The sequence below is a fragment of the Schistocerca cancellata genome, chromosome 7 (assembly GCF_023864275.1).
Source record: "Schistocerca cancellata isolate TAMUIC-IGC-003103 chromosome 7, iqSchCanc2.1, whole genome shotgun sequence".
Taxonomy (NCBI): domain Eukaryota; kingdom Metazoa; phylum Arthropoda; class Insecta; order Orthoptera; family Acrididae; genus Schistocerca; species Schistocerca cancellata.
In genome coordinates, this window is record NC_064632.1 from 374682277 (window position 1) to 374709041 (window position 26765).

At 39.6% G+C, this 26765-nt stretch overlaps 1 protein-coding gene across 2 annotated transcripts in view; it reads left to right on the forward strand.

Annotated features, from left to right (window-relative positions):
- Positions 1 to 12478: 12478 nt before the first annotated feature.
- The window catches only part of LOC126092322 (probable peroxisomal membrane protein PEX13), an 86274-nt gene continuing 71987 nt past the window's right edge, over positions 12479 to 26765 (forward strand). The window contains exon 1 of one of the 2 annotated variants that reach the window (XM_049907854.1): positions 12479 to 12684. In XM_049907854.1, coding sequence (XP_049763811.1) covers positions 12602 to 12684 — 83 coding nt within the window. In that variant the 5' untranslated portion in view covers positions 12479 to 12601. Of the gene's footprint in view, positions 12685 to 21149; positions 21194 to 26765 lie in introns of those variants that run through there. The other variant, XM_049907857.1, reaches the window with a different exon arrangement.

Consider the following 26765-nt stretch of genomic DNA (forward strand, 5'->3'; position numbering starts at 1 on the left):
TGACCCAGGTAGCATATGGACAGGGGTTTGAGGTGGATCACCTCCTGCTGTCTGCATTGATACGTGTCTCCAGACATATAAGTACCTCATTTCAGCACTCCACAGGCAGCCAAGTCCTGGTGTTCCTCGTTTGTCCTTCCATTCAGCGGTAGGTCGCTCGGGACCATGGAGTGGGAAGCGACAGTGAAAGTGCTCGTGTGGGACAGGGGACCAGACCTATGTTGACTGCTTGTGGCGCGAAGGGGCTTGTCCGCAGATGCCTCCATTCACACAGCCTGATGACGACATGTCGACCAGCTGTCCTACAGTTGCTATGTGGGCCACCACCTCCTGGAGAGAGTTCCTTCCCCTCTGTCTCACAGGGCTGGTGGACGACCTTGACCATCCTGTTTGCTTGGCGTTCCGTCTGCCCAGCTGCTGCAGCCACTCTGGTCTCAGTAACCTCTCCAACTGCCTGACACGTCGCCATCAACTCAGCCACCCATAGTCTGCACAGTGCTTAAATGGAGACTTAGTGCCATGTTTTTACAAATATGTTTGGAGCATAAACTCAAAGATTCATAATGAAATTGTAAAGGATCACTTTACACGATTACTCCAAGAAATAAAAAAAGTAAAATAAAATGGTTTACAGCGCTCTTGACAAAAATATAATCTTATTCTATTCCCCAAACATTTGGATATTATTACAGCAATAATTTTAAATGATTAATTTTCTGTATCTAAATTTTTATAATCTTAAGTAGTGATGAGGTGTTGTACTGTATGATAGTGTAGCATTAATTTCCCACAACCTTTCATGCACTCTAAGTACTAACCCAGCTTAGACTACACATTCACGTCAGTCATTCTCATTCCATCTAAGTCTACTACTTATTCATGCAACACAACTACTGTAAAAGATATACGAGCTACTAGGCTTCCCATAACATATATACATATTTCATTATGGTGGCACTAACGCTGGTGTATGGCGTAAATCTCGATGAGTGCCGACATCACCAGTCTGCTCGCTGTCCTATGTGGGAAAACAACCGCTGCGAAATTCTCTTTTTGCTGAAACTGACACAAAATTTTCTCAAGTTGGTGTACAACGTTTTCGCTTCAGCTCCTTTCACATAAAAAAGCACAAGGTATTATCGACATTCGACTGCAAAGCTACATTTCTTCCGTTCTTCTCTTTCCCACAAATTGATGGTGTGCCTCGTTCACTCTGTAAAAACACACCCAAGTGACTCGCACATTCCGTGCTCATACCACAAGTACAAACCATCGCCCAAGATCTACCACTCAAGCGCTTGCGGACTCCTCGCAAAAGCCCACATGAATATCATCGCACAATAGTGCAGAAAACCACATGCGGAAACCGCAAGCGAATAACCACAGCGAACAACAATCGCATTAGACGCGATAGCTTATCTGCGTAACCACACTCGAATAAAATATCTCATTCGCGAGAAACATCGCACCAATGGTGACACCCATAGACAAAAACACGCCACAAATACATCGCGCCACTGGCGATGACAATAATCAGCCCACAGCGAAGACACAATGCACGGGGCAATGGTCACCAACCACGGCGAAACACACAATGAAGTCAACACGCCTCTCACGTGGACAATACACGACCATCCTGCAAAATACCTCCATAGGTCTTACAAATTAATCTCAACAACGCTCCTCTCACACACTATACTACGAATTATATACCGGATCGTACAAGGGCGTTTACTGCAATGCACACACAGTAAACAGAAGAAATTTGATTGTAGCTGACCTCCAAGATGTTACAAGAAGAATTCTGTCCCCAATACTCGTGCACTTATTTCGGATTCGAAGACATAAAATTCTATCGTTGTTGTGACACCTGTACTGTCGTTCCGTGCAAACTGCAAAACTGCTATGAGAACATATTACCTCGTGCGAAATAGGACTCAAATAAACAACGAAGTTTCCGTCGTGAAGTCGGCACATTTCTACTATCAACAATTGTAATTTGTCAGGTCTGGGATGACCAACTGTACATCTACAGACTTGACACATGTCACGAAGAAATAATTGTACAGTGAAATTCTAACAATGCCAATTCTTACGACTAGCAGTAATGGGAGAGGTTCCTATGCTAATTACCATTGTGGAATTGCAAAGAAAATCTAAAAAAATGATTGTTATCTTTAACACTATCATGACTAAACAAAACGTATGCTACTATGCTTATGTTCGGCTGTCACCTACCATTAAACTATCTGTGGGTTGTTCAGAATGTCAGTGGCGTTGGTTGTCATTTTCTCGCACTCCTCATCCTGGGTTCGGTCCCCGAATCTCCCTTTCCTCCACCTGAGCTCCATTTCCGTTCCTCCGTTGTTCATTCCCGCACCTCTTCCATTATCGTTGAAACCAGATCCATGGATCGCCATCCGCTGTTTTGCGATCCGTAGCCTTTATTCCTCCTTCCATTCCAGCCTTTGTTGCGTAGTACATAACTATTGCGGTTCCCATTCCAGTCTCTTCGATGTTCAGATTCATTGCTCCTGAAATTTCCCGACCGTGAATGGTTTCCGTAAGGCGATCCATTCCGTACATTTCCGTTCCTATCATAGTAATGGTTATACTGTGGACGCGATATTGGACCTGCGACGTATCTGTCAGACTTTCCTCTGTGTTCTCTGATATTCTCTGCTCGGAATGCGTACTCTAATTCGTACAGAGTGTTGAAAGTACTGAGCTCCACATTACACCTGCCAGCTAATACTTGTTTATATACTGACGGAAATTTGATATAACAATGACGAATGATTTCACCGGTAGAGCATGGAACGTCAAGGTACTGGATATTGTCAATCATTGCATCAAGGAACTTGACTGGGCTTTTGTAGTCTGAACTCCCAAATCTTTCCCAACAATCATCTCGTATTTTAAGCGCTCTTGTGTCTCCTTGGATCAGTAGATAGTTAGGAAGCTATCCTTGAACTCCTGGTAACTTCTACACGACGCTGATATTCCGCACATTTTCTCCGCAACTGACTCTTGCAAGTGTCCACAAATAAAGACTAATTTATATTTTAAAGGCCAATTTGGAGGTAAAGAGAGGTCAAATTGTGATATCCAAGAGCGTGGGGAATAAAATTACCCTCATATCAGAAAATTTTAGAATTTTCGGACTTGTAAGAAGTGTTGAAAAATAAATTGAATTTCATCGACAACTTCCGTCCTACTGAACATATCAGTCCCTTGGATGTCCTCGTTCGACGTCCCCTCATTTGTGCTTCCTCCTCGGCTTCCAGAAAATGTGACGTTCATCTCACTATGTCCAATCCTCGCTGCCAACGGTATACTGTTATCTGTCCGATCCGAAATTGTTTCTGGTTCTGTTGCGTTCGCGCTTGGCGCATTTTAAATTGTTCCCTTAGCGCCTCCTCCAGTTACTTCTCTATACGCGTGCTTCCTGTTGAGATATGAACGAAAGGAGAAGTTCATACTTCTTCATTCTCGCTCACTGGAGATGCAGTCATTACCTCGGAACCAGTCCCTAATTTGCGCATCTCAGACTCTAATTTGCCCATGGCCGCTGCCACATGAAGATCCACGGCTTGCGAGGTTTCGAAAATAAATGAGGTTGTGTTGTGGCCCTCAACTATGTACCCTCTGGCTAATCAGGATAGCACTTTATCATTCATATCATATCTTAATTTGATCTTGCATGAAGGTGTCCGTAACATTTGAGAATTAATAGTACTCATTAGGTATGCCTCATATAAATATTCAAATGTATATAAAACACAAAACAATAAAAATATAAAATCACAGATTAGCAGCTTTTATAGGTCCAAAGGATCGAAAGGAGAAAATGTTACAGTAGAAGTAAAGAAAATTCTTAGGATATTTTTGCTTAAAATTCATTTCAAAACAAAACTGATCTTACCTCCTTTATATAATCTACAGATAAAATGAAGATACAACGTGCTCTTCACAAGAAAGTTCCTGTATTGATGATAAAAAACCTTAAGAAGGTGTGGGTGATTCTTTATTTCTGGTGTCCCAATGTTCTTCAGAATTTTTAAACAATAATACGTTTGTGAATCGTCCAGATGCACTGCCTTTTTTTAGATCAATATCATGCATGTATCTTCAAATTACATAACACCATTTGACAGAATACAGAAGTGTTTCTGTATAGAGAGATATAATTTTGTTAGGAAGATCAACAATTAGTACTTTTTTAAACTCTAAATACTCTTTGAAAGCAGTAAATTTTCGTAGAATTGACTCTTTAGAACTTGTTATATATGTAAAGAGGTTGTGTAAATAGTTAAAAACTCATTCTGCGTCTAAAACTCGCTTAAAAAGCCACTTTAAATTAAAAAATTAAAATTAAAAAAAAAGAAAGAAACGGCAATGGAGCATCCCAATTTTGCAGCACTATCCTAACAACTGCAGTCATTGACAGCCAATGTGTCTGCAAAGGATGAAGCAATTTATATGGTTCCAAATTGAAAAGCACATAGAATAAAGCATTATGTTCACCTTTTTTCCACTCAGTATGTCATAAAATAAAATATATGATATATTAAGTGATACCATACCTGAAATTCCATGAACTTTTGCGCTGAGTTTGAAAAAACCTCAAGTTCTCTTCACAAGATCTTCCCAAGCCATTGGAAGGCTTTTGTATGCCTTGTATGTATTTGTATGTTAACCAGGGACCTAAAAACTATGGAGAGGCTCCATCCCTGCTTCAGCCGCAGTGTCCACAACCCCACGATGACTACCGCAGTCCACTTCACCCCTCCGCCGCCCCACACCGAACCCAGGGTTATTGTGCGGTTTGTCCCCCGATTGACCCCCCCCCCCCCCAAGGGAACGTCTCACACAGGACGACGAGTATGACCCCTATGTTTGCGTGGTAGAGTAATGGTGGTGTACGCGTATGTGGAGAACTTGTTTGTGCAGCAATCATTGATATAGTGCAACTGAGGCGGAATAAGGGGAACCAGCCCGCATTCGCTGAGGCAGATGGAAAACAGCCTAAAACCAACTACAGACTGGCCGGTTCACCGGCCCTCGACACAAATCCGCCGGGCAGATTCATGCCGGGGACCAGGCACTCCTTCACGCCCGGAAAGCCGTGTTTTAGACCGCACGGCCAACCAGGCGGGCTTTGTATGCCTTACTTGCACATATATGCCCTGACTGGTAAATACTCTTTGTTATAAAATTTCCCGGGCAATTATCTCGGAAGCTGCTTATTAACTCCTACCATGGAACTGCAATCATCTGCTCTAAAGTGAATATCACTTTCAGAAGGAATACTCTGCTGCTGGAATGTTTTTACTAGATCATAGTAGAGATTCTCTGTACTAGAAGCTTTCTCAGTGTTTACATCTGCATTGCTGTGAACTTTATATAACTCCAAATATCCACTTCCAATGCAGCATGTAAAATGAGAAGTGATACAAAACATTATAACTCAGGAGATAATTTTATTTTACAAGTTAGATGATTATTATTTCAAGAGGAGCTCTTATTACTCCTCACATGAATCTTTGTCATAAAAACAGATCACCATACAGGAATTTTTTACAGTTCCAATATCAGTGGGCTCATTTGTCATTAGCTAAATTAGCATGCTGTAGCTGTTTCACCACCACTTCTTCATGTGACACTCCAATGGCCCATGCTTGGTGTTGTTTAAGAGTCATGGACTCAGGGGAAGTACAGTAACTGAGTCTGGAAATATTCCTTTCAACATATCAGATAAATGATCAGCTGCTAAAAATGTCAGACTATGTCTTGAGAAGAATATTGATAATTTAATTTCAATATTAGCAACCTCACTCTTAAGTGGTTGTATGTTTCAGACGAATTGAGAGAAAGTAAAGGTTGACATACAGTAACAGACTGCACTGTGTTAATGTGCTTCTTACTTTTTGAATGGCTCTTAATATTTTGAAGTTCAGAAACCATACTTGTATTACATCAACTGCATCATGTCCTATATGGATCACTGTCGCAAACCAGCCAATTAGGGAACTTTTACATATTAGGCTATTCCTCCTGAAATCGATCCACAGGACATTCGGTCTTACAGATTTCGCTTCTCTTTAGATATTTTTTCTTCGCAATGTGCTTGACCTGGAGGTGCTGGGATTTTCTTCAGTTTCACTTTCACTTTCCATTTTGTATTTTTTCATAGTAAAACGCTATGACATGAAGCACGTGTTCGAACTGAACAGTAAATGAATGCAATTGAGTGGACTGAGAATGTGAAACACTTATTGTTAAGAGTATTATTTGTTGAAGTCGAAAACAAACCATCTGATTAAGAGTAATTCTAAAGTTACTACTATTAGAATTGTTTGTATTTAACAATTCCACTAGGGACTCCAGAGTATTGTAGGGTAAATTACTATCAATTGTTTTTCAATTATACAGGGTGTCCCAGCTATCTTGTCCACCCAAAATATCTCTGCAACAATAACAGCTATTGGAAAACGACTTTCACCGGTATCGATGTAGGGCTGGGGCCCATGAATGTACATATTTGGAAACATTCTAAAACGAAAACATATGTGTTTTTTTAACACAAACTTATGTTTTTTTTAAATGGACCTCCTATATTTTTTCTTCAGCAATCTATAGCATGACAAAGCACATACGCAATGGCATTGATTGCATCGCAATATTCCCATTACATCCCGAGATATTAAGACGCGAAGTTGACGCTTGAAACATCCGACATGCGCTACTAGCGCACGTCCTGAGGCTCAGGCGTGAACCCCTTGCTGCCCGTAACCGCGATGTGACTGACATGTGTAATCACACCTCCATTCATATCAAGAAGACCGAAACGAATAATACGGTCTGCTGCCATCAACTCTCATAAGCACATAATGGTTTCCCTCTTGCACGTTTTACGTATCTACGTACACAATATGAACCAGTACCAATTGGTGGACAGCCGTCAGGTTGTCTCATTTATCCTGCACACCCAAAATAAGGTTTATCTAATGCGTTATATGACCCATTGTGCCTGTCACACAGGGCTTGGCTCTACCTAGTCAAGTGTCCAACGTAGTTCCCACTACTGCCACAGTTACCACTTCGCCTTGTTTATGATTTGCGACCCATGCAAACTCCTGTACTCCACCATCCTCCGAGCATCCCATTTGTTGTTGCTTTGGCGTGCAGTACACCGCTGGCCAGTGTAGTCATGCATCAGAGTAATCGAGTGACGGCACGGAGGTAGTACACATTGTGAATAAACGTTGTGTTGTGGAACTCATACTGTACAGTATAATGTACACACATGAAGATATGGTAGAAATGCTGCTGATCTATGGAGAATGTACGTTTATGGGAAATAAGTTATGAGATTGCTTGTTTGTTGATAGTACTGTTAGGGAACATTATGATTATTAAGTTAATATGTCTGTTTTCTACCCTACTCTACATACCTGTAAGGTAACCTGTTGTAGGTGAACGAAATGTTGCTCAGGCAGAACGACTGTACAGAAGACGATTCCCTGACAAGCCATCGCCCTCGCGCTGGGTGTTTGGTCGTCTCACATCTCGTCTACGTGAAACGGGAGGCTTAAATCCAAGACCTCGACATCGTCCTAGAACACGCACAGATGAACATGCTGAAGTTGCTGTGCTCACTACCAAAGCTGTGAATCCTCAAATCAGCACACGTCAAATTGAACGTGAAGTTGGTGTGTCGAAATCAGTTGCACAGCGTATTCTTAAACGTCATAAATTTCATCCTTACCATGTTCATTTACACCAGGATCTTCATGGAAATGACTTCCGCAATAGGGTAACACTTTGTCGGTGGGCTCAGCAAAAACTTCTGACTAATCCAAATTTTTTTTGCAGATGTTCTCTTTACCGACGAGGCATCATTCTCCAACAAAGGAATTGTCAATATGAGGAATATGCATTATTGGTCCGCAGACAATCCAAAATGGCTCCGTCAGGTAAAGCATCAATGTCCTTGGAAAGTTAATGTTTGGTGTGCGATTATTGGAGATACCATTATCGGACCTTTCTTTATAAATGGCATCCAAAATGGCAGACAATACTCCAGATTTATACGACACAGTCTTCCTGTTCTCTTGGACACCGTACCTCTGAACCAGAGAATGGTCATGTATCAGCATGACGGATGCCCTGCACATAACGCCTTACTAGCACGACGACTTCTGAACCGTAAGTTCCCTGGTAGGTGGATTGGACGACGTGGCCCAGTTAGGTGGCCTGCCCAATCTCCGGACCTTACACTGCTGGATTATTTTCTCTGGGGAGCAGTGAAGGATGCTGTTTACCAACATGAACCAATAACACCAGAGGACATGAAGCAACGCATTATTGATGCTTGTACAGCCATCAAAGAGGAAACAGTAGCACGAAGTAGGGCATCCTTCATCCGCAGAGTGACCCTATGTATGCAAGCCAATGGGCATCACTTTGAGCATGAGATGTGAACGCTATGTTTAGTACGTAGTGCTGGTATCACAGTGGAAGTTTCTACAAAGGGCCATTTTACCCAGTGATCTTAAGAAACATTTGTTTGCAACAATTTGTCATTTAACACATTAGATAAACATAACATTGATAATGTGATAATAAAACTAATTGGTTAAACATGTTTACATTCATCTTCTATGTCCTACCTGAAATTCTCAAATCAAAACATTTTTACCTAAACACCGGTAAAACTTTTAGTCCACTTGCTCGTTTCACTAAAACCATCAACATGAATTTTACTATTACGAGTGAATGATTAACTGTCACTTGTGCTAGATCTACAGTAAAGTAAAGTTTTAATGTTGAACGGCATTACCTTTTTAGTAATGGATTAACGATAAGCGAAGTTAACTTTGTGACTAACGTTGCAGTACACAGATATGTTACAGAACCGCATCACACCTAGCTTATGGGATAAATACCTGCTGGAATGTACGACGTTAATGCAGGATGGCAGCAGACCATATTATTCGTTTCGGACCTCTTGATAAGTATGGAAGTGTGATTACGCATGTCAATCACATCGCGATTACGGGCAGCATGGGGTTCACGCCTGAGCCTCAGGACGTGCGCAAGCAGCGCATGTCGGGTGTTTCAAGCGTCAACTTCGCGTCTTAATATCTCGGGATGTAATGGGAATATTGCGATGCAATCAACGCCATTGTGTATGTGCTTTGTCATGCTATGGATTGATGATGAAAAATATAGGAGGTCATTTTAAAAAACATAAGTCTGTGTTAAAAAACACATATGCTTTCGTTTTAGAATGTTTCCAAATATGTACATTCATGGGCCCCAGCCCTACATTGATACCGGTGAAAGTCGTTTTCCAATAGCTGTTATTGTTCCGGAGATATTTTGGGTGGACAAGATAGCTGAGACACCCTGTATAAGAATATAGTTTGAAATGACATTTTGACGTTTTGTGATTCTTGTTGGCACTCTGTTTCTGAAATTTTATAATCATAACTGAGTGTAAAAAGTTATACAAAACAAAGTGATTAGCTACTGTTAGGTTTTTCAATTTTTTTCCGGGGTCCATCTTTGAAGCCTCATTCCTGACTTTGTTAGGCAGGGTCATTGGTTTGGTCTTAGTCTCTCTCTCTGGAGTTATTGGTTGATGGAGACTGCATTATGCTTAATCATAAATCTGAAACAACTCATGTACATATCAATAAAAATACCAGGTGAATTAATTATTTTCCCAGCAAATGTGTACAATGTATGTTTTGTTAAAACTTAGGCCTCATACAAAATTCATGTATGCTTTCACCTGTTACCCCGTACAAACGATGAAATTCTCGTATGTGCACGAGAATTCTCGTACATATCACAATCCTGTAATACTCAGAATTGTCAAAACATTCTGTATTAAAACATTTCCAGTCCTGCGTTTGCTGTATGGGCACATTCCGAAAGCCTATAAATTTTAAAAAATGGCGAAACCTGCTTTTGAATGCCTTCTCATGATGAAAACGACAAAGCTGTTCTGAAAGCGACCACTATAGCGCAGTGCACATGGTACCACATGAGCAGTTCTGTGTAACCAAACAATGTTCCACAAACTGAGGTGTTTAGCTACTGTTGGAGAATGTGATAGGAAATTTTACTCTGCTACAGATGGTGTACGCCTCATAGACAGTTTCACAACAGTACTTCGAAGAAGTCCATAAAAGAAGTCGGCATTATACACAAGATTGGCTTTGTTTCTGTCTTTGTTTGATCGGCTGTACAGCAGCATACTCATTATTATGGAGTGGAGAAGGACTCACAAATGAATGAAGTGCATGCTCCATAATCGAGTTTTACACATATAGAAGACAGTATAGTAATTGCGATAGTATTGTCTCACTGTGATCAGCCACATAATGCTACAATTGGCTAAGCGATAGGTGTTGTAGAATCACACTGGAAGTCACTTCCAGAAGTGTATGAGAATTCTGCAGTGAATAAAAACTCTGTATCGAGGTAGGGGTGGTGGGTGGGCCTAACTATTGCCCTCCCCTTTGCGGACGCCTATGAAGGGAATTAAGTTAACATATCGACTCAAAAGGCTGCCACTGTTTAGCCATACGTGCGCTATGTGTGCAGTTGATCACCAGCTATGGCATAAATTAGAGCACAGAGAAACAAGATTTCATGAAAGCACATTATATACATGCTTATGTTTAAACACTCATTAATTATTTATTTCTCATTGCCACATACAACATGAAACATCACCATGCTACTAGGTCGCTAAGGTAGCAGACACTCGTAAAGAAAACGCGATACTTGCTGATCACAACTTTGGAATGAAGCTCAAGATATCTTGGTTACTTTGTGGATCTCTGTGGTTGCTGGAAACAAAACTGAAAACACAGTCGACACGGAGATTAGCGTGTAACGATCACAACGTCGGCTGGAAAATTATAGTTATGTTGCGATTTAATATCCCAGGTGGTTATAATTAAACTTTCCCTATTTAACAAATTATAGCATAGAAACTAATTTCGGCATGAGTACCAAACTTGGTAGCATTAATGTCAAGGACATGGGAAGAGAAATAATGCAGAATCAATTCAATTGAAACATTAACCCTACGATAGAGGCTCAATATGGTGCCCATCAGTGTCCGGAAGAATCTGAGTGCACAGAGTTGCATTCTGCACAGCAGAACGAAGCATGTCCTAGGTATGCTGGCTACCTCTCTTAGTATGTTGTGCTTCAGATCAGCACATTTGTGATGTTCCCCTGGTAAACCCAGTCCCTTGTGTAGCCCCGCAACCAGAAATCACAGTGAGTGAGATCAGGTGATCGTGCTGGCCAAACATATGGAAACGATCGGCTGATAATTCGATCGTTTCCAAATGTGTTTTAGAGAAGTATGTGCACTTCACGAGTGATGTGCACTGGGGCCCCATCTTGCAAGAAAACTGTTAAGTTCAAGGCTTCTCTCTCCTGTGGGATGGGTATGACATGCTGGCGAAGCATATTTCAGTAACGCTGGCTAGTCACACTGCATGTCTCTGATTTTGGAGAAGGGGCATGAGTCATGCTTGGGTAGCTCAGTTGGTAGAGCACTTGCCCGCGAAAGGCAAAGGTCCCGAGTTCGAGTCTCAGTCCGGCACACGGTTTTAATCTGCCGGGAAGTTTCATATCAGCGAACACTCTGCTGCAGAGTGAAAATCTCATTCTGGAAACATCCCCCATGCTGTGGCTAAGCCATGTCTCCGCAATAGCCTTTCTTTCAGGAGTGCTAGTTCTGCAAGGTTTGCAGGAGAGCTTCTGTAAAGTTTGGAAGGTAGGAGACGAGGTACTGGCAGAAGTAAAGCTGTGGAGACGGGGAGTGAGTCGTGCTTGGGTAGCTCAGTTGGTAGAGCTCTTGCCCGCGAAAGGCAAAGGTCCCGCGTTCGAGTCTCGGTCCGGCACACGGTTTTAATCTGCCAGGAAGTTTCATATCAGTGCACATTCCGCTGCAGAGTGAAAATCTCATTCTGGAATCAACGGTCAATTTGTGACTTGCGTCGCGTGAAGACATCCCACAACAAGTGCATAGAGAAGAAAATCTCAATCAGTCAAATGCACAGGGCGAGATGTCAAGAGAATTCCCCTGTGCAAGGAACTGACACCTGGTTCTCCTTCTTCCTACGAAGGAAATACCTGCTGTTGACGAAGTGATTCGAATTTGCAGACATTTTGTATTTTAATTCCTAGATCAAGAAATACATTGCGTTTTATCACGTAATTGAAATAATAATAATTGTAGCATGCAGATATGCACACATTAAAATAAGTCTGAACATAACGAGTCGGCTGAATTTGCTGCCCCTGTAGGTGCCCACCCGTGTGAGGCCTACGTCTTGCGCGCTCGGTCCCAGCGTCCCTGCCCGTTGGTTGTTAACCTGTTGTCAAAACTGTGTCGTCATTTTCGCTCTCAGATTACATACCACCACAGCGGCTTTGCCACAGATGACAGTGCATCGCAAGTAGGTTCTCAAACTTAACATCGCAGGTAGCTGTTATCATTATGTTCGTGTCATGTGTATGTGTTTGACGTTTTTAATGTATCGTGGTGTGTTAACTTTCTGAAATGGCTGCGCCACCAAAACCGTGGGAAACTGCTGGCGCAAACTACAGGATTGCCACAAATTTTCCGAATCCGCCGGGTTTCAGGCGAGTATTTTATACTTTTCTGTATCCTTAATTTTGTCTTGTATGGTTATACGTTTAAACTTTTCTGCTGCATGCGAAGTTGTTCGTTGGTTACTTGATAATAAGAGATTTTTTTTTCGCCTTGATTATTTTTGTTTATAAGGACTTGGACTGGTAGTTACTTGTTAAAGACTTTTGTCCAGGCTGAACAGCTTTTGCATTACAGGCAGCAGTACACTTTGGAGATGATGTAGAAAACAGGTTTTCACTATCTCACCTATTCTTATTCTAAGCAACTCCAAGAACCTGTCAGTTATGCATAAGAACCACAATGTGTGTAGTAGTTTCTGGAGGTTGTTGTCAACAATGAACCATCGTGAGAAAAGATCAAGTTAATGTGACTGGGTCAAGTAATCCGTTTATGTTAGCATGGATACTTTTTTGGAAGTTACTTACTGTGGAAACAGAGTGCAGCTAGCTTCATCAACAGAATTAGCTTTTCCCTCTTCTGTTATTAACATTGTAATTTCACACCTTCTTGTCCTATGATATATTCTGTCATCTCTCTGTGACCATGAAGGATAATCCTTGCGCAGAAAGGGATATTCAAATGACAGACGATAGTTTACAAACTTATTGTAGGTTGCTGCTTCAGAGGTTAGATACTCCATTACTTCCATCAAAGTTTATTCCTTGAAAATTTGTAACTAATAATTACTGTAGTTCCTCAGAATGGTTTAGAGGTGCTTGCTGTAATGTAACAGGCCTATTATTTTCTTTGACAGACTTCTTGATTTCAGGTATTTTTCTGCAATTTAAAAAAAAAATTGTATATGATAATATTAATTATATACCAGTCTGTTGTGACTTGCTCTTTAGCTTAAGAGATCTTTCCTCGTCATAGTAAGATAGCAGTGATGTGTACGTGAGGTGTGCCTGCTTGTGTGAATGTGTCTGTTCCTTTCTTTTTTGAAGAAGGCTTTGACTGAAAGCTCAGTGTGTAACAGTCTTTTCGTCATGCTCATCTGCAACTCAGTGTGTCATCTTTACAGTGAGTAACAACCTATCCGTTTCATCTTTGTATGTTAGATAGGCTAGACACTTAAAGAGTCACAAATTAAGATACCATGTTTGGTGAACAGCACAAGCAATCATTGTATTCATGAGGTGTGCTGTCATATGTTATGTGGAGGATATCAGCAATGTTTTTGTTTATATGTTTTTTATAGATGTCAGTTGTACGTTTTGTTTATAGTGTTGTTTACATCTTGTGGATGGTGGCTTAAATCATATTGTGGAGATGGTGATCTGTCGAGGACAATAATATTTTGAATTTTCATATTCTAATGAACTGTTGCATAGCCCGATGTCTAAGTTAGGTTGGAAGGCGATGTTTAGTTGTGAGTTGAATGTGATGACAAAAAGCTGTTTCGGTTAAACAGAGCTTGTGATGACAAATTGATCTGGTGTGCACTATGAGCCATAGGCTAATTTGCAAGGTGACAGTTGGTTGTCATGATTGATTTTTTCCCTTCCTTTTTTAATAAATTATCTACTTTCACAGTTGATCTGCACTTTTCAGATTTTTAACATGGTTGAAGGTGTTAATGATTTGGTACTTCTGTAGAGCCTTGTTTGTGATGTCAACCATCGGTAGTTTCTTAAGGCTTGTATGTCAGCTGTATCAATAACATATTATTCTGACAGTGCAGTGCAGTGTTGTTAACTAATCCTCAAATGTGTATTGGCTAACTAAAAGTCAACTTTAGGTTGACACACACTCCATAATATTATTTTTTGCTAGATTGCTGCTGGCAAAAATTTAAAAAAGAATTATTTTGTGACAAATCGGGAGGCTCCTTGACAGTTGTGAATTACTAGTCCGGATAAATTTATATGAAAATCCAGATGTTTATTGCATAGGTTTAATATAGTTTCTTTAAGTTAATTTCTGAAGTATGATTTCTATCTGGTTTCAGTAAAATTAGATAGATGTAGTTCAGTAATTGAGTGTCAGACTAAAAATTGAAAGGTCCAGAGATCAATCCTCAGTCATTCCTAGGACATTTACTATTTTTTCTCTGTGGGTACTGGTAATAAAGAAACCACTCTGTCGTACTGTGGTTCAGAGTCCATGCTAAACTGGCTCTCTTGTCCCGTTCAGCAGTCATAGGAAAGCAAGGCATACCATGGACCACCTCCAGTAAGACTGTTCCTAGGCATGCACTGCAGTGTTTGAACCAGTCTTTGGTGTTGGGAACTTTATTTTTAAACTTAACTGAATAGTTAGAAATTATTGATAGGAAAGTGGACTTATGTAATCAAGAAGTAGTTTTGAACTGATTGTGTTACTTGTTCCAGAATTAGCAAAGTTATTTATGAATCTAAAGAAATGCATTAGTGGCTGTGGAAAAACTGAAATAACAGGATAAGGAGGAACATTTGACCAAGTGTGACAACGCAGTGGTTAGCACACTGGACTCCCATTCGGAGCAATTCAAACCAGTGTCCAGCCACCCTGGTTTAGGTTTTCCGTGATTTCCTTAAATCGCTTACGGCAAATGCCGGGCTGGTTCCTTGGTTGAGCACGGCCACTTTCCTACTCTCTCCTTCCCTAATCCAAGCTTGTGCTCCACGTCTAATGACCTCATTGTGTATGATACATCAAACAATAATTACCACCTCCTCCTCCTCCTCCTCCTCCTCATTATCAGCTTTGACCACTAGCATAGGAAAGATGCGACAAATATTGTAAACAAGGAGAAGGCTATAATGATATATCGGTGCCAAACTTATAAAACGGGCCAAGCTAGAGATTAGCTGGTTTTTTGCTTTCACATTTGTTGGTTTCACTGGCTTGCATCCAGACAGTCGCCTTTCAACCTAACCTAGACCTCGGGCTAGGCTATAGATCAGACTGTCACCACAAGAAGGCTTTTTGCTTCCACATTCATTGACTCAACCAACTAAAAACCAAATGGTCAAGGTACACACCAAAAGATGACACCACAGCATTCATTAACATTGTCTCTGCTCAAATCTGACAACTAGTCTTGGATGTTTCTTGTAAACCCAACAACATATTTGAAGCAGTCTCTGTGTTCTGGTATTGAACAGATACCATCCAGTGTAAATAGCAATGTTCTGTAGTTCTCTTGAACACTAAATGCTTACCACACTGAGTTTCACTAACACCTGTTGTGAGTTTTATTATTGTGCAACTGTATCTTGTTAGTAAAAGCAAGATGTTAGAAATCCTTTCTAATTCAGAAAAAAAAACTTTTTCTTGAAATCATCTGAATATCTAGATTTAGAGGTTGAAACGTTCTGTTTGCTACATGGCAAGTAGCAGTGTTTGTTATACAGCTGCATGACTAGTAGAAATGTACTGTAAGTTGCACTTGGTATTTAGAGATGTCAACTATTTTCTCTGTAACATCTGTGTTACTAAACACCTGATCAGATTCATGGTGCATAGCCCTAGCCAGAGGTTGTCTGTTTAAAAACTTCCATGGCAATAAAAATTTCATTTTTAGTATTTCCTATAATTATTGGCATAATTTTAGAATTAGAGTTCTGTCCTAATCTGTTTATTAAGAAGTATAATCTTTCATTAAAGGCTTAACACAATAAGTGAAGTATTAAAGTGAGAAACTGTGTATACATCTGGCGGCAGTTATCTCACGGCACTCAAATTACCCAGAGGATATTCATCCGGTATTTGAGAATGAGAACCTTTCGTGACTTCCAACAAACTTTACACAATTTCAGATTGTTCAAAACATTTTTTCTCTCTAACACTTCCCACAAAATAGTGGAGGGAAAAGAGTTTGTTGCTTATTACTTTTTTGCTGTATATGCAGTGAAACTTCAGCATCGGGGATGACGATTTAATTTATTACTTTTTCACTAGTAACTGAATTTGAAACACATTTTGCAGACAGTGTCCACATGTAGCACTCGATGCACCTGCAAAATTATATCACTGTACAGGACATATCTCAGTAGACTTGACTTCATAAACAGTAAGATACATGAGAAATTAGCTTCTCTTAAGTACAAGTTACTCAGACTGTAGTTGTGCAGTAGTTTATAATTAGTGCGTTCAATGACTTCCAACAAACTTGAAACTTAGTTTGATCTTTTCTAAACTTTTTCTCGCTCACTTCCTCAATCCCAAGTATTTGATACACTAAGTCATTTGTGAAGTAAACAGAATTTTGAAGAGTTAGAAGCTTTTTTATGCATATGAGAGCTCAGTTGTTTAACAACCAGAGGTTTGTGAGTACCACACTAATAAAGAAATATTTATCTACTATTATGAGGACACTCTAATGTAACAGTTACTGTGTGTGTGTGTGTGTGTGTGGGGGGGGGGGTGCACTTTGTGTTGAGCCTGCTTGTTGTTTTCTTTTATTATCTGCAAATTAGTAAAGAGACCACTCCTGATCCGTGATGGGCTCAAGCATGTCCCTTACAGTACCAGATGGATTGATGATAACTATGACAACATTAGTTGTGCTCTCACAGAAGCATAGAGTATGGACATACTTTCAGTGCTGCTGTGAGAGGGAGGCAGGGCTTGTTCCTCTGCACCGCTCCTGTCCCCTTGGGCAGTCTGAAGTCCTCCTTTGTGTTTATGTTAATGTTTATGCCTTTAGTGTCTACAGCAGGTAATAGGAAGCAAGCAGTGAAAGGTAACAGTAAAAATGACATGGCAGCAGCTTTTTTTTCAAAGTAGCAGCTTTCCTAAAATTTTACCCAATTAAATTTAGATGGCATAAATGTGAGTAGCTTAAGTAGTGTAGTGACGGTTTATTGTTAATACATTATACAGATTAAGTTTCTACAATATCTTTGTTTTACCTTAATGTAGGTATACCTTAACTCATCCCACATTCTTTGAGAGTCTCCTCCTTGGTCTACGGAACACAGTGATCGAGTGAATAGCAATTGCAGCTGGATCTCTCATCAGGCTATTTTTAGATGTACATTGAGAAGTCATAAAAAAGTTAAAATGGCAATATGCTAATTCCTGGGATTACATGCCAACTTTTTTAAAAAGAAAACTACTAAATTGTTGCAGATAATTGTTCATGGTATTAAAAAAAGGTGAGTTGTTTGGCAAGCTATTGTGGAAAAATAAATTTGTGTGGTTGCTGATATGTATGAGACATGGAATCCTTTCTTTGGGTGATACATTATGACACTGTGCACCTTGTGGTAGATGCTGAATACATCCTGTGTACTCCGTATTCAGAATCTCTCTCCCTACACCAAAGTTTGAACAGGCACTGTGTGTGTGTGTGTGTGTGTGTGTGTGTGTAAAGGTAAAATTATTAGTTCTTTTGATATACACTTATAAAAGTGCACAAGACTATTGTAGCCTTCAAAACTCCTAGTTCTTTCATTGGGTACGAAAGAGGAATGTGTTGGGTGAGATTAAAAAGGAAGAACAGATATCCCCTGGATAAAGACCCACCTAGTGTGATCACAGAGTATAGTATAGTATAGTAAATTCTACCCCCACTATTAAGAAAAAGGGATGGAGAAGAGAAGAGCATGTGGCCAAGGCTGTATTGCAACCTCAGTACACCAACAAAATCACTCTGAGGGTAATGGAAAATACCTTAAATCTTGACCTACCTATCTCTATAATATTGTGAATATACTATCATCTTTTTCAAAACAGTACACGTTAAAAACATATGTAGTAAATTACATTCGAATGTTTCATGTGGTAATGAAAATGGTGTCCAGCAAGGATTTCTGGTGTTCAGATTCCACAATTAATCCATAAAATAGCAACCTTGAATAGCCTTTTTGTTCGGTGTAACAATGTCATTCCACATGTCGTTCCACCTGTTTGCAGATTAGCAATGTGGTGGATCATGTAGTTCGCTACATTGAGGATGTTCATCAGTACTAATATACTGTTGTTTCTTCAGATTTTCTGTACATTGTGGTATGTCCATCCTTAGATGATTCAGGACTTTCCATGTTGTATAAAATAGTTTGAAACACCCAGAAATTTCCCCCTTCAGGTTGTTCCATGAGTCTATTGGAAAAGAGTGCCACCACAGCTCTACTCGACATTTATTGGGTGACAGTGGGCTTGATTTGGTTACTTGTAAAACATTTTTCTTGATTTTAATCTCTGTGGCTGAGGATTATGTCCAAACATAGGATTTCTCGAATTCTCTTACTTTTTGTTTCTCAACCTGTGTTGTTGTTCTTATCCTTACTCCTGGAGGATCTGTACCCTTAAGCTGATATATCTGATTTATATGGCTAGGGAAAAAAATATACTGTAATGATTGGGCTATGTCATTTGTCGTTCAGGGCTACAGCTACATTTTCCACAGGAATAGAGTTTCACCAGACTGGGGCAGCCTAAACTGTACTGGAAAAACACAAGAATAGAGCAGATGTGTGAAGGATTGTGGGTTGTGCACCCCATTGGCTGGTTCTCAGCTTTCATATTGTATTGTTTTGGGTACATACTTTCATTTTTGTACTCATACTGTGTACCTTTTAAGGAATGGTATGATAGAGCTTGGCTCCCATGTATTTCAAGTTAGCACAATGTGAGAGGCAATATCCATTCAGTGTTACATTAAGTTCTTTCTTTGTGTAAATGGAAAGCACACACTCTTGTTTTTCCAGACTTGGCCTTAGGTGAGGAGTATTATTATTGTAATAAACAGCAAAGTTCTCGAGTGCTGTTATTAGTTTCTTTTCCAACCCTTTGAAAGTTTTGTCTTGAATGGTGATCAGTGTATCAGCTACATGGATATAGGAGCAGATGTCTAGTATGATCAGTAGGTCATTGGTTTTGTGTGTGTGTGTGTTTTGTGTGTGTGTGTGTGTGTGTGTGTGTGTGTGTGTGTGTGTGTGTGAGTAAACAACAGTGGAGCAGAAACACATTCTTCTTCCTTGAAGGCCGTTTTTTTGGTGTGCCAGGGACTCCTTTTTTTTTTAGGGTGATAATTGTCTATTTTATAATAAGCAGTCGGAATGAGATGTGGCAATATGTAAGCCTCAATGGTACTGTATACTTTTTTTAATCAGTTTCTTATTATTGATTGTATCATAGACTGCTGTGCGAGCAGTGACAGTCACGCTTGTTGGAAGCTGTCTTCTATATGTTGCATGAGGTTCAGGATTTGATGGCAGCGTGACTTGTAAAGGTGAAAGCATACTTGTTGTCTAATAATAAATTGATTTGCATAGATTGAAATGCACTTAAGGCTCAGTCTCTCTAATACTTTATAAATTCAACAAACGAGAGACGGCCCTGAAGTTTATTTGTATCAGTCATGTTCTTAATTGGCTCAGTTAGTACATCATTGACAACAAAAGGCAGATAATTGGCTCATGTCAAGGTGAGGTATGTAGTTGTGTTGCATATAATTAGTTCTCCAGTTTTGCACTAATCTTATATTATTCTCATGTGTGTATATTTGATATTGACAGCTGCAGTATTTGTCTAGCCTTTAGTGAATTTCCTCTGTATGACGTAATATACAGGGTGGTCAGAAAATGTCTGAAATGCTTGTCGTGATGTTGTAGGGCAGATTGTACTGAGACATAAATGTTACGAAAAAAAAAAAATGTGATACATTGCGCCGTTTCCGGGTTATTTAGCATTGAAGTTAGCCAAATTCAAGTTCCGCTAACTAGACAAAGCACTCTTTGGGCAACACCGCCCCTGGCAGGCCGCTTGAGTGTGAGCGCGTGACGCCCTGATTGGCTAAATTCTATGCTAAATAGCTCGGAAACGGCGCAACGTATTGAATTTTTTTCTTAACATATATGTCTCGGTACAACTTTCCCTACAACATCACTACAAGCGTTTCAGACATTTTCTGACCACCCTGTATATGATTTTCTGCTGTGGTGACTAACATTGGAAATCAGCCTTGTCATTTACGAATAAACTCTCTCTATAGTCATTATAAGTGATTTAAGGAAACAATGGAGAACCTTAATGAGAATGACAAGTCAGTGATGTTAACATCTCTTCTGTAGCATGAAGTGTGGCATAGGATGTGTCTCTAGGAATATTGGAATGTTGAGAATACACTTCAGTAATATATGACCACTGATTACTAAGTGGCAGAAAATCCAGAAAGCAGCAGTTATTACCTCGTGATGACAGTAAACATTATCTCCAATTATGTTAATGCTAAGCATCATCCTGCATAAGATTTAAACATTTGACAGTTTGATCATATCAGTCTTTCCTGTACACATATTGGATGCATAACATTTGATGAAACATCCATAGTGGCTTTGACTAATGGCTTCTAGGGTTGTATAATTAAAGAAGCCATTGAAATGAAAATAACTGATGACATCCTAAATAGAGACGGTGGCCTGCAGCTCATAACAGCGTGGGATCCAGCAGTCCTGTGGTGGAAGCTTGCACATCGAATACGGTGTTATTGTATGCCCATACGTCTACATCTATATCTATACTCTGCAAACCACCATGCACCATGAAGTGCCAGCAAAGTGTTACACCCAGGTATTTGTATGAGTTGGCAAATTCCAACAGTTACTTATTGACATTATAGTCACAGGATACTGCAGTTTTTTCTTTTGTGAAATGCACAGTTTACATTTTTGAACATTTAAAGCAAGTTGCCAACCTTTGCAGCACTTTGAAATCTTATGAAGATCTGGCTGAATATTTATGCAACTTCTTTGTGACAATACTTCATTATAGATAACTGCATTGTCTGCAGAAAGTGTGAGGTTACTATTAATGTTGTCTGTGTGGTAATTGATATACGACATGAACAGCAAGAATCCCAATATGGTGATAGCACAAGCACCAGTGCTGTCGCAGCCAGTGGGTAGTGTACATAATGGGTCCGTTAGCATTTGTACCACTTGATAATGGCAAGGGAGTGCTTGGCCAAAAGCTTGTGTAATTTTATTCGCATCATGTGACTGGAAAACTGAGAACTTTTTATTCGTATTTGGTATTTGTTTGTTTGCTACCCTGATAATAGCCATAGTAAATCTCATCAAATTTGAGCTAATTGCTCTTCAGTCTGTTAATTTAACTTTGTTTGCTACCCTGATAATAGCCATAGTAAATCTCATCAAATTTGAGCTAATTGCTCTTCAGTCTGTTAATTTAACTTTGAGTTTTAAGTCCTAAATTTGACTATAAATAAAGTGGGGAAAATTGGTTTTTGTTGACTCTATTGTTTATCAGCAGAACCTTGTGTACCAGTGATGAAATCAACTGTTTTGCCGTGGCGAACATTGTTCCAAGCACACTGATGGGGAAAGAAGCTTGGCTTTAATGTGACTGAGAATAGGCCACTGTCCGCTGACCCATAGGCACCTCTTCTGTCATTAGAAACCACCAGTGTGCAGTGCTTGGAGCATACTTGTGTTGGTGTGCCACATTTTACTTGATTGCAATTTATATTCTAACAAGAGGGCAGTAATTTCTCTTAAATAACAATGAGAAGAATTTGTAAAAGATTATAATGTTCTTTGTGGTGTCCTGACTTCAGCCTAAATTCACAAATTTGTCTGTAAGTCAATCTCTCTTTTAATATCTATTTGTAAACTGGGGCTCAGGTTTTTATTTAAGCATTATAATATCTGTGCATAGAACTGTAGACCTACCTTTACTTATCCCGCAGTGGCTGGATCTTTCATTGTTTTAACAAGTAGTCAGCCAGCCACATGTACCAGGGAGTAACTTTCAGTTCTTTCTTCAGATAATTCTCATTTTATTTACTGTTATATCATGACAACATTTTAGTTTTACTTAAAGATGAGAGAAGTGTATGAATGTTCACATAGACATGCACACTTTCATGGATGATTTTTTTTTATCCATTTTCATGTATTGATGAGCAGCCACTGTCTGTGTTGTAAATGACAGATAGTCTGTCAAGTGTGCAGTAGGTGTTTGTGGGCTATTATCCCAAGAAGATTGCTTGAGAGAAAACGATTTTTTGTCATTAAGCATTTAGTCCATTCTGCAAGGGTGCTGGTAACCATACAGTTGGGCCTAAAACTAATACAGTACAATCATGATCATTGTGTAGCAAGATGTGGGTGCAGAAGAAGGTGGTCGTGCTTCATGGCCTAGAGCAGATTTCTGAGATCCCTCAATTCAAGTCTGCGACTCTGATGTTCTGAAAGCCAGGCTGGAATACCCACGTTGCAGTATGTTCCACTTACATAGGACTTCCGCCAGTACCACCAATGAAACTCTAGCCTGCCAGATCAAATGAGTTTCATGAGACTCATGGGCAGTGCTGAGCCTCAGCATATCTGTACTTGGTGTTTTGTCTGGGCCTGAGTGAGTGTTCCTTAAATGCTCTATCCTTGGTTGGATCAACACTTGTGTGTTTTGAAGGTGTTAGGCCAGTGAGCTATTAAGTGTAAAGCTACTGTAAGACACCTTTCTCAGTAAGCTACACATTTGAGATAAATTGTTGCACTGTTTAAACAATATGTTTTTAATCCAGAATACCTATTAGTATGATAACAATCATCTTCATTCCGCTAACCAGCTCTAAGTAACTGAAGAAGGCTTCTACACCCTCTCACTTCTTACGATGTTTTCAAAGGGGCCAGCCCACAGTTCAGTTTCATCCAAGTCCTGTCCACAACAAATGGGGATACAAAACATTTTCTTTGCTCAGTTTTGCTTGACTTTTCAAATTTGCTGCTGCAGTTATAATTTATTTGGCACTTGGACAATTCTATATTAAGAGAACTACAGCTCTCCGTGCTATTCTGTTAGTCTGTTTTGTGAAAGTATTTCATAAGAAAGAAAAAAGTTTTGTGTACTCTACATTCATTAGAATCTGCCGACTGTATACAAAGCTTGGTCTTCTATAATTTTAGCAATATAATACCAAGACAAGGAAACTCGTTTTATGTATCATGTCCTAAGTTGGATTCTGTAAAACACACCCATTCAGTGGACTGTCTATAACAGGGTGCCTGACATTTACAGTGATGCTCTGTCGAAAATAGCTCCACAATGTAATTTGGGTTTAAGTTTTTGGATGTAACTTCATTAATATATAGTATGAACTGAATAAATTAGTGATTAGAAACTATTCTGATTGTTTCGATTCTTTGGCTGTTTGAAGGTGTTGCAGCTGCTAATTGTAGAAACAATATTCACATTGTTGTTTGGTTCAAATGGCTCTGAGAACTATGAGACTTAACTTCTGAGGTCATCAGTCCCCTAGAACTTAGAACTACTTAAACCTAAGGACATCACACACATCCATTCCCAAGGCAGGATTCAAACCTGCGAATGTAGCGGTCGCGTGGTTGCAGGCTGTAGCACCTAGAACCGCTCGGCCACCCTGGCTGGCCACATTGATGTAATGTTCACTATACATTTGTGTTTGCTGCTTGTTCTAGGCACTGAGGCATTGCTTTTGTTTCACTCACATTTTGTTCAGCTGCACATTCAAGAATGAACATGTGTACTGAGAAAAAAATGTTAGAAAAATGTTGAAAACATGAATGAACAATCTGATGCTCAGAGATTAGAAAACCATATCCAGTATTCTTCACAAGTAATAATAACATTTTCATTACAAATTCCGTAAATAAATGTCATGTCAGAGATTTCCGCGTATGTAAACACGTACTTTACGAGTGTTAGCCCCGTTTACACAAACGGTTTTTCCGACTCTTTTGGATGATACATACCAAGCGCACATGCCACTACCATGCGTCTAAATGCAATGCACAACATACCAGGCGCACACTTTTGACATAGGTGCACCGGATGCTGTCGAGGAAGTCGTTTGAGCACTATAGTGCTCTGGAATGTGTATGGGTTAAAATGGTTCAGAAAATGATGAGCGTACCAGCCGTTGACTGATGTCCGTAACACTACTATATAATTACATCTACATCCATACTCTGCAAACCACTGTGAAGTGCCTGAGAGAGGACGTCCCATTGTACCAGTTGTTACGGCTTCCTCCCGTATCATTCAAGATCCCTACTTCGAAAGTAGGATTTCTCGGGGTACATTCGTGCAATGTCTGTAAAGTTCGATGCAATGCGTACCTGCATGAACGAAGGAACAGACAGCGCTGACGATTTATAACCTTATTTAATCACGAATTTTGTATCTGTAGTGGTACCGTATTCGCAATTTGCGAATACATTTCATGATCTAATGCGGCTTTAAATTGTCAGCAGTATCCGTGCATTTCCGAAGGAACATTGCATCGAACTTAACTGACACTCTCAAAACAAACACTGGACTAACGTATTTTCTGCCAAAGCCGAGACAATCTGAGGAGAATACTGAATAGTCTCTTCCAGTGCGGAAATCACTGTGGGTAGCAGACACTGGGACGGTGGAAGTTTTGGGTCTGTCCTGATGCGTACTAGGATAGCCGAATCGGGGTTCGAGCTCCAGTTAGGCAAAATACAATAGTACTTTTGATAATAAACGTAAATATATTGAGTCATATGCTTTTCGGAAATCAAGAAATACTACGTGACATATCCGGATGCAACCAAAGACTGAAGTGTAAATAGTCAGTTTGTAAAAATTGTGATCACTACTTTGGAAAAAGATCTATTTTTTTAAATGAATGTGAATTATTAACTTGTAGTATGGATTTCTTGCAAATAAATGGCCCTACATATCTTTAAAAGCTCTCTGTCTATTGTTTGTACTATTATGTAACACAACGAAGTTGCAGAAATTAACTGGAATATCCTGATGCGTACTAGGATACCCGAAGTTAAGTCAACTGCTCCCATAGAGCGGGAAATCGGGGTTCGAGCTCCAGTTAGGCATAAATTTTCATTTGTTTTGAATAAATTTTATAGCTGTGGTGATACCTTATTCACAGTTTGAAATTACATTCTATATCTCGCGATACTTCGTCTGTGTACGGGAGTCTGCCAGTTCAGTTTCGTCAGCAAAGTCCCGCAGGTCAAACAAACCTGTGACTATTTGTGCTACCCTTCTCTGTATACGTTCAATATCCCCAGTTAGTCCTATTTGATGCAGGTCCCATGCACTTAATCAATATTCTAGAATGAGCCTCAAGAGTGATTTGTAAGCAATCTCCTTTATAGACTAATTGCATTTCCCCAGTTTTCTACCAGTAAACTGAAGTTAGCTACCTGCTTTACCCATGACTAAGCCTATGTTATCGCTCCATTTCATGTCCGTAAGAATCGTTACACCAAAGTATATGAGTTTACTGATTCCATTTGTGACTCACTGATGTTACACTAATAGACTACTTGTTTCCTTTGTGATGTGAACAATTTTACATTTCTGAACGTTAAAACCGATATTCCAGTCTTTGCACCATTTTGAAATTTTGTCAAGATCTGACTGAATGTTTATGGAGCTTCTTTCAGACGGTGCATCATCTGTAAAATGTCAGAGAGATTACGATCAATATTGCCAGCAAAGTCATTAATATGCAGCATGAACAGCAAGGGTCCCAACACACTTCCCTGGAGCACATCCGGAGTTACTTCTACAACTGTCGATGACTCTCCATCCAAGATAACTTGTTGCGTCCTCCCAATGAAGAGATCATCTGTCCAGTGACAAATTTCGCTTGATACCCCCTACAATAGTACTTCTGATAATAAACATAAATATATTGAGTCATATGCTTTTCGGAAATCAAGAAATACTACGTGACATATCCGGATGCAACCAGAGACTGAAGTGTAAATAGTCAGTTTGTAAAAATTGTGATCACTACTTTGGAAAAAGATCTATTTTTTTAAATGAATGTGAATTATTAACTTGTAGTATGGATTTCTTGCAAATAAATGGCCCTACATATCTTTAAAAGCTCTCTGTCTAGTGTTTGTACTATTATGTAACACAATGAAGTTGCAGAAATTAATGTACAGAACTGTGGCTTGAAGTGACTCAGCCTTTTTAGCAGAAATCTAAAAATAAATATGGACTTAGGGGACCAACATTACTTTTTTTTTTTTAAAAAAGAGACCTAATGAACTTTTAAGGGACCAAAAGGGAAACAAAATACGAGACATCAGAAAATTTCTTTTTAACGAAGTACTCTGCCAAATTAACTTGAGGAGAG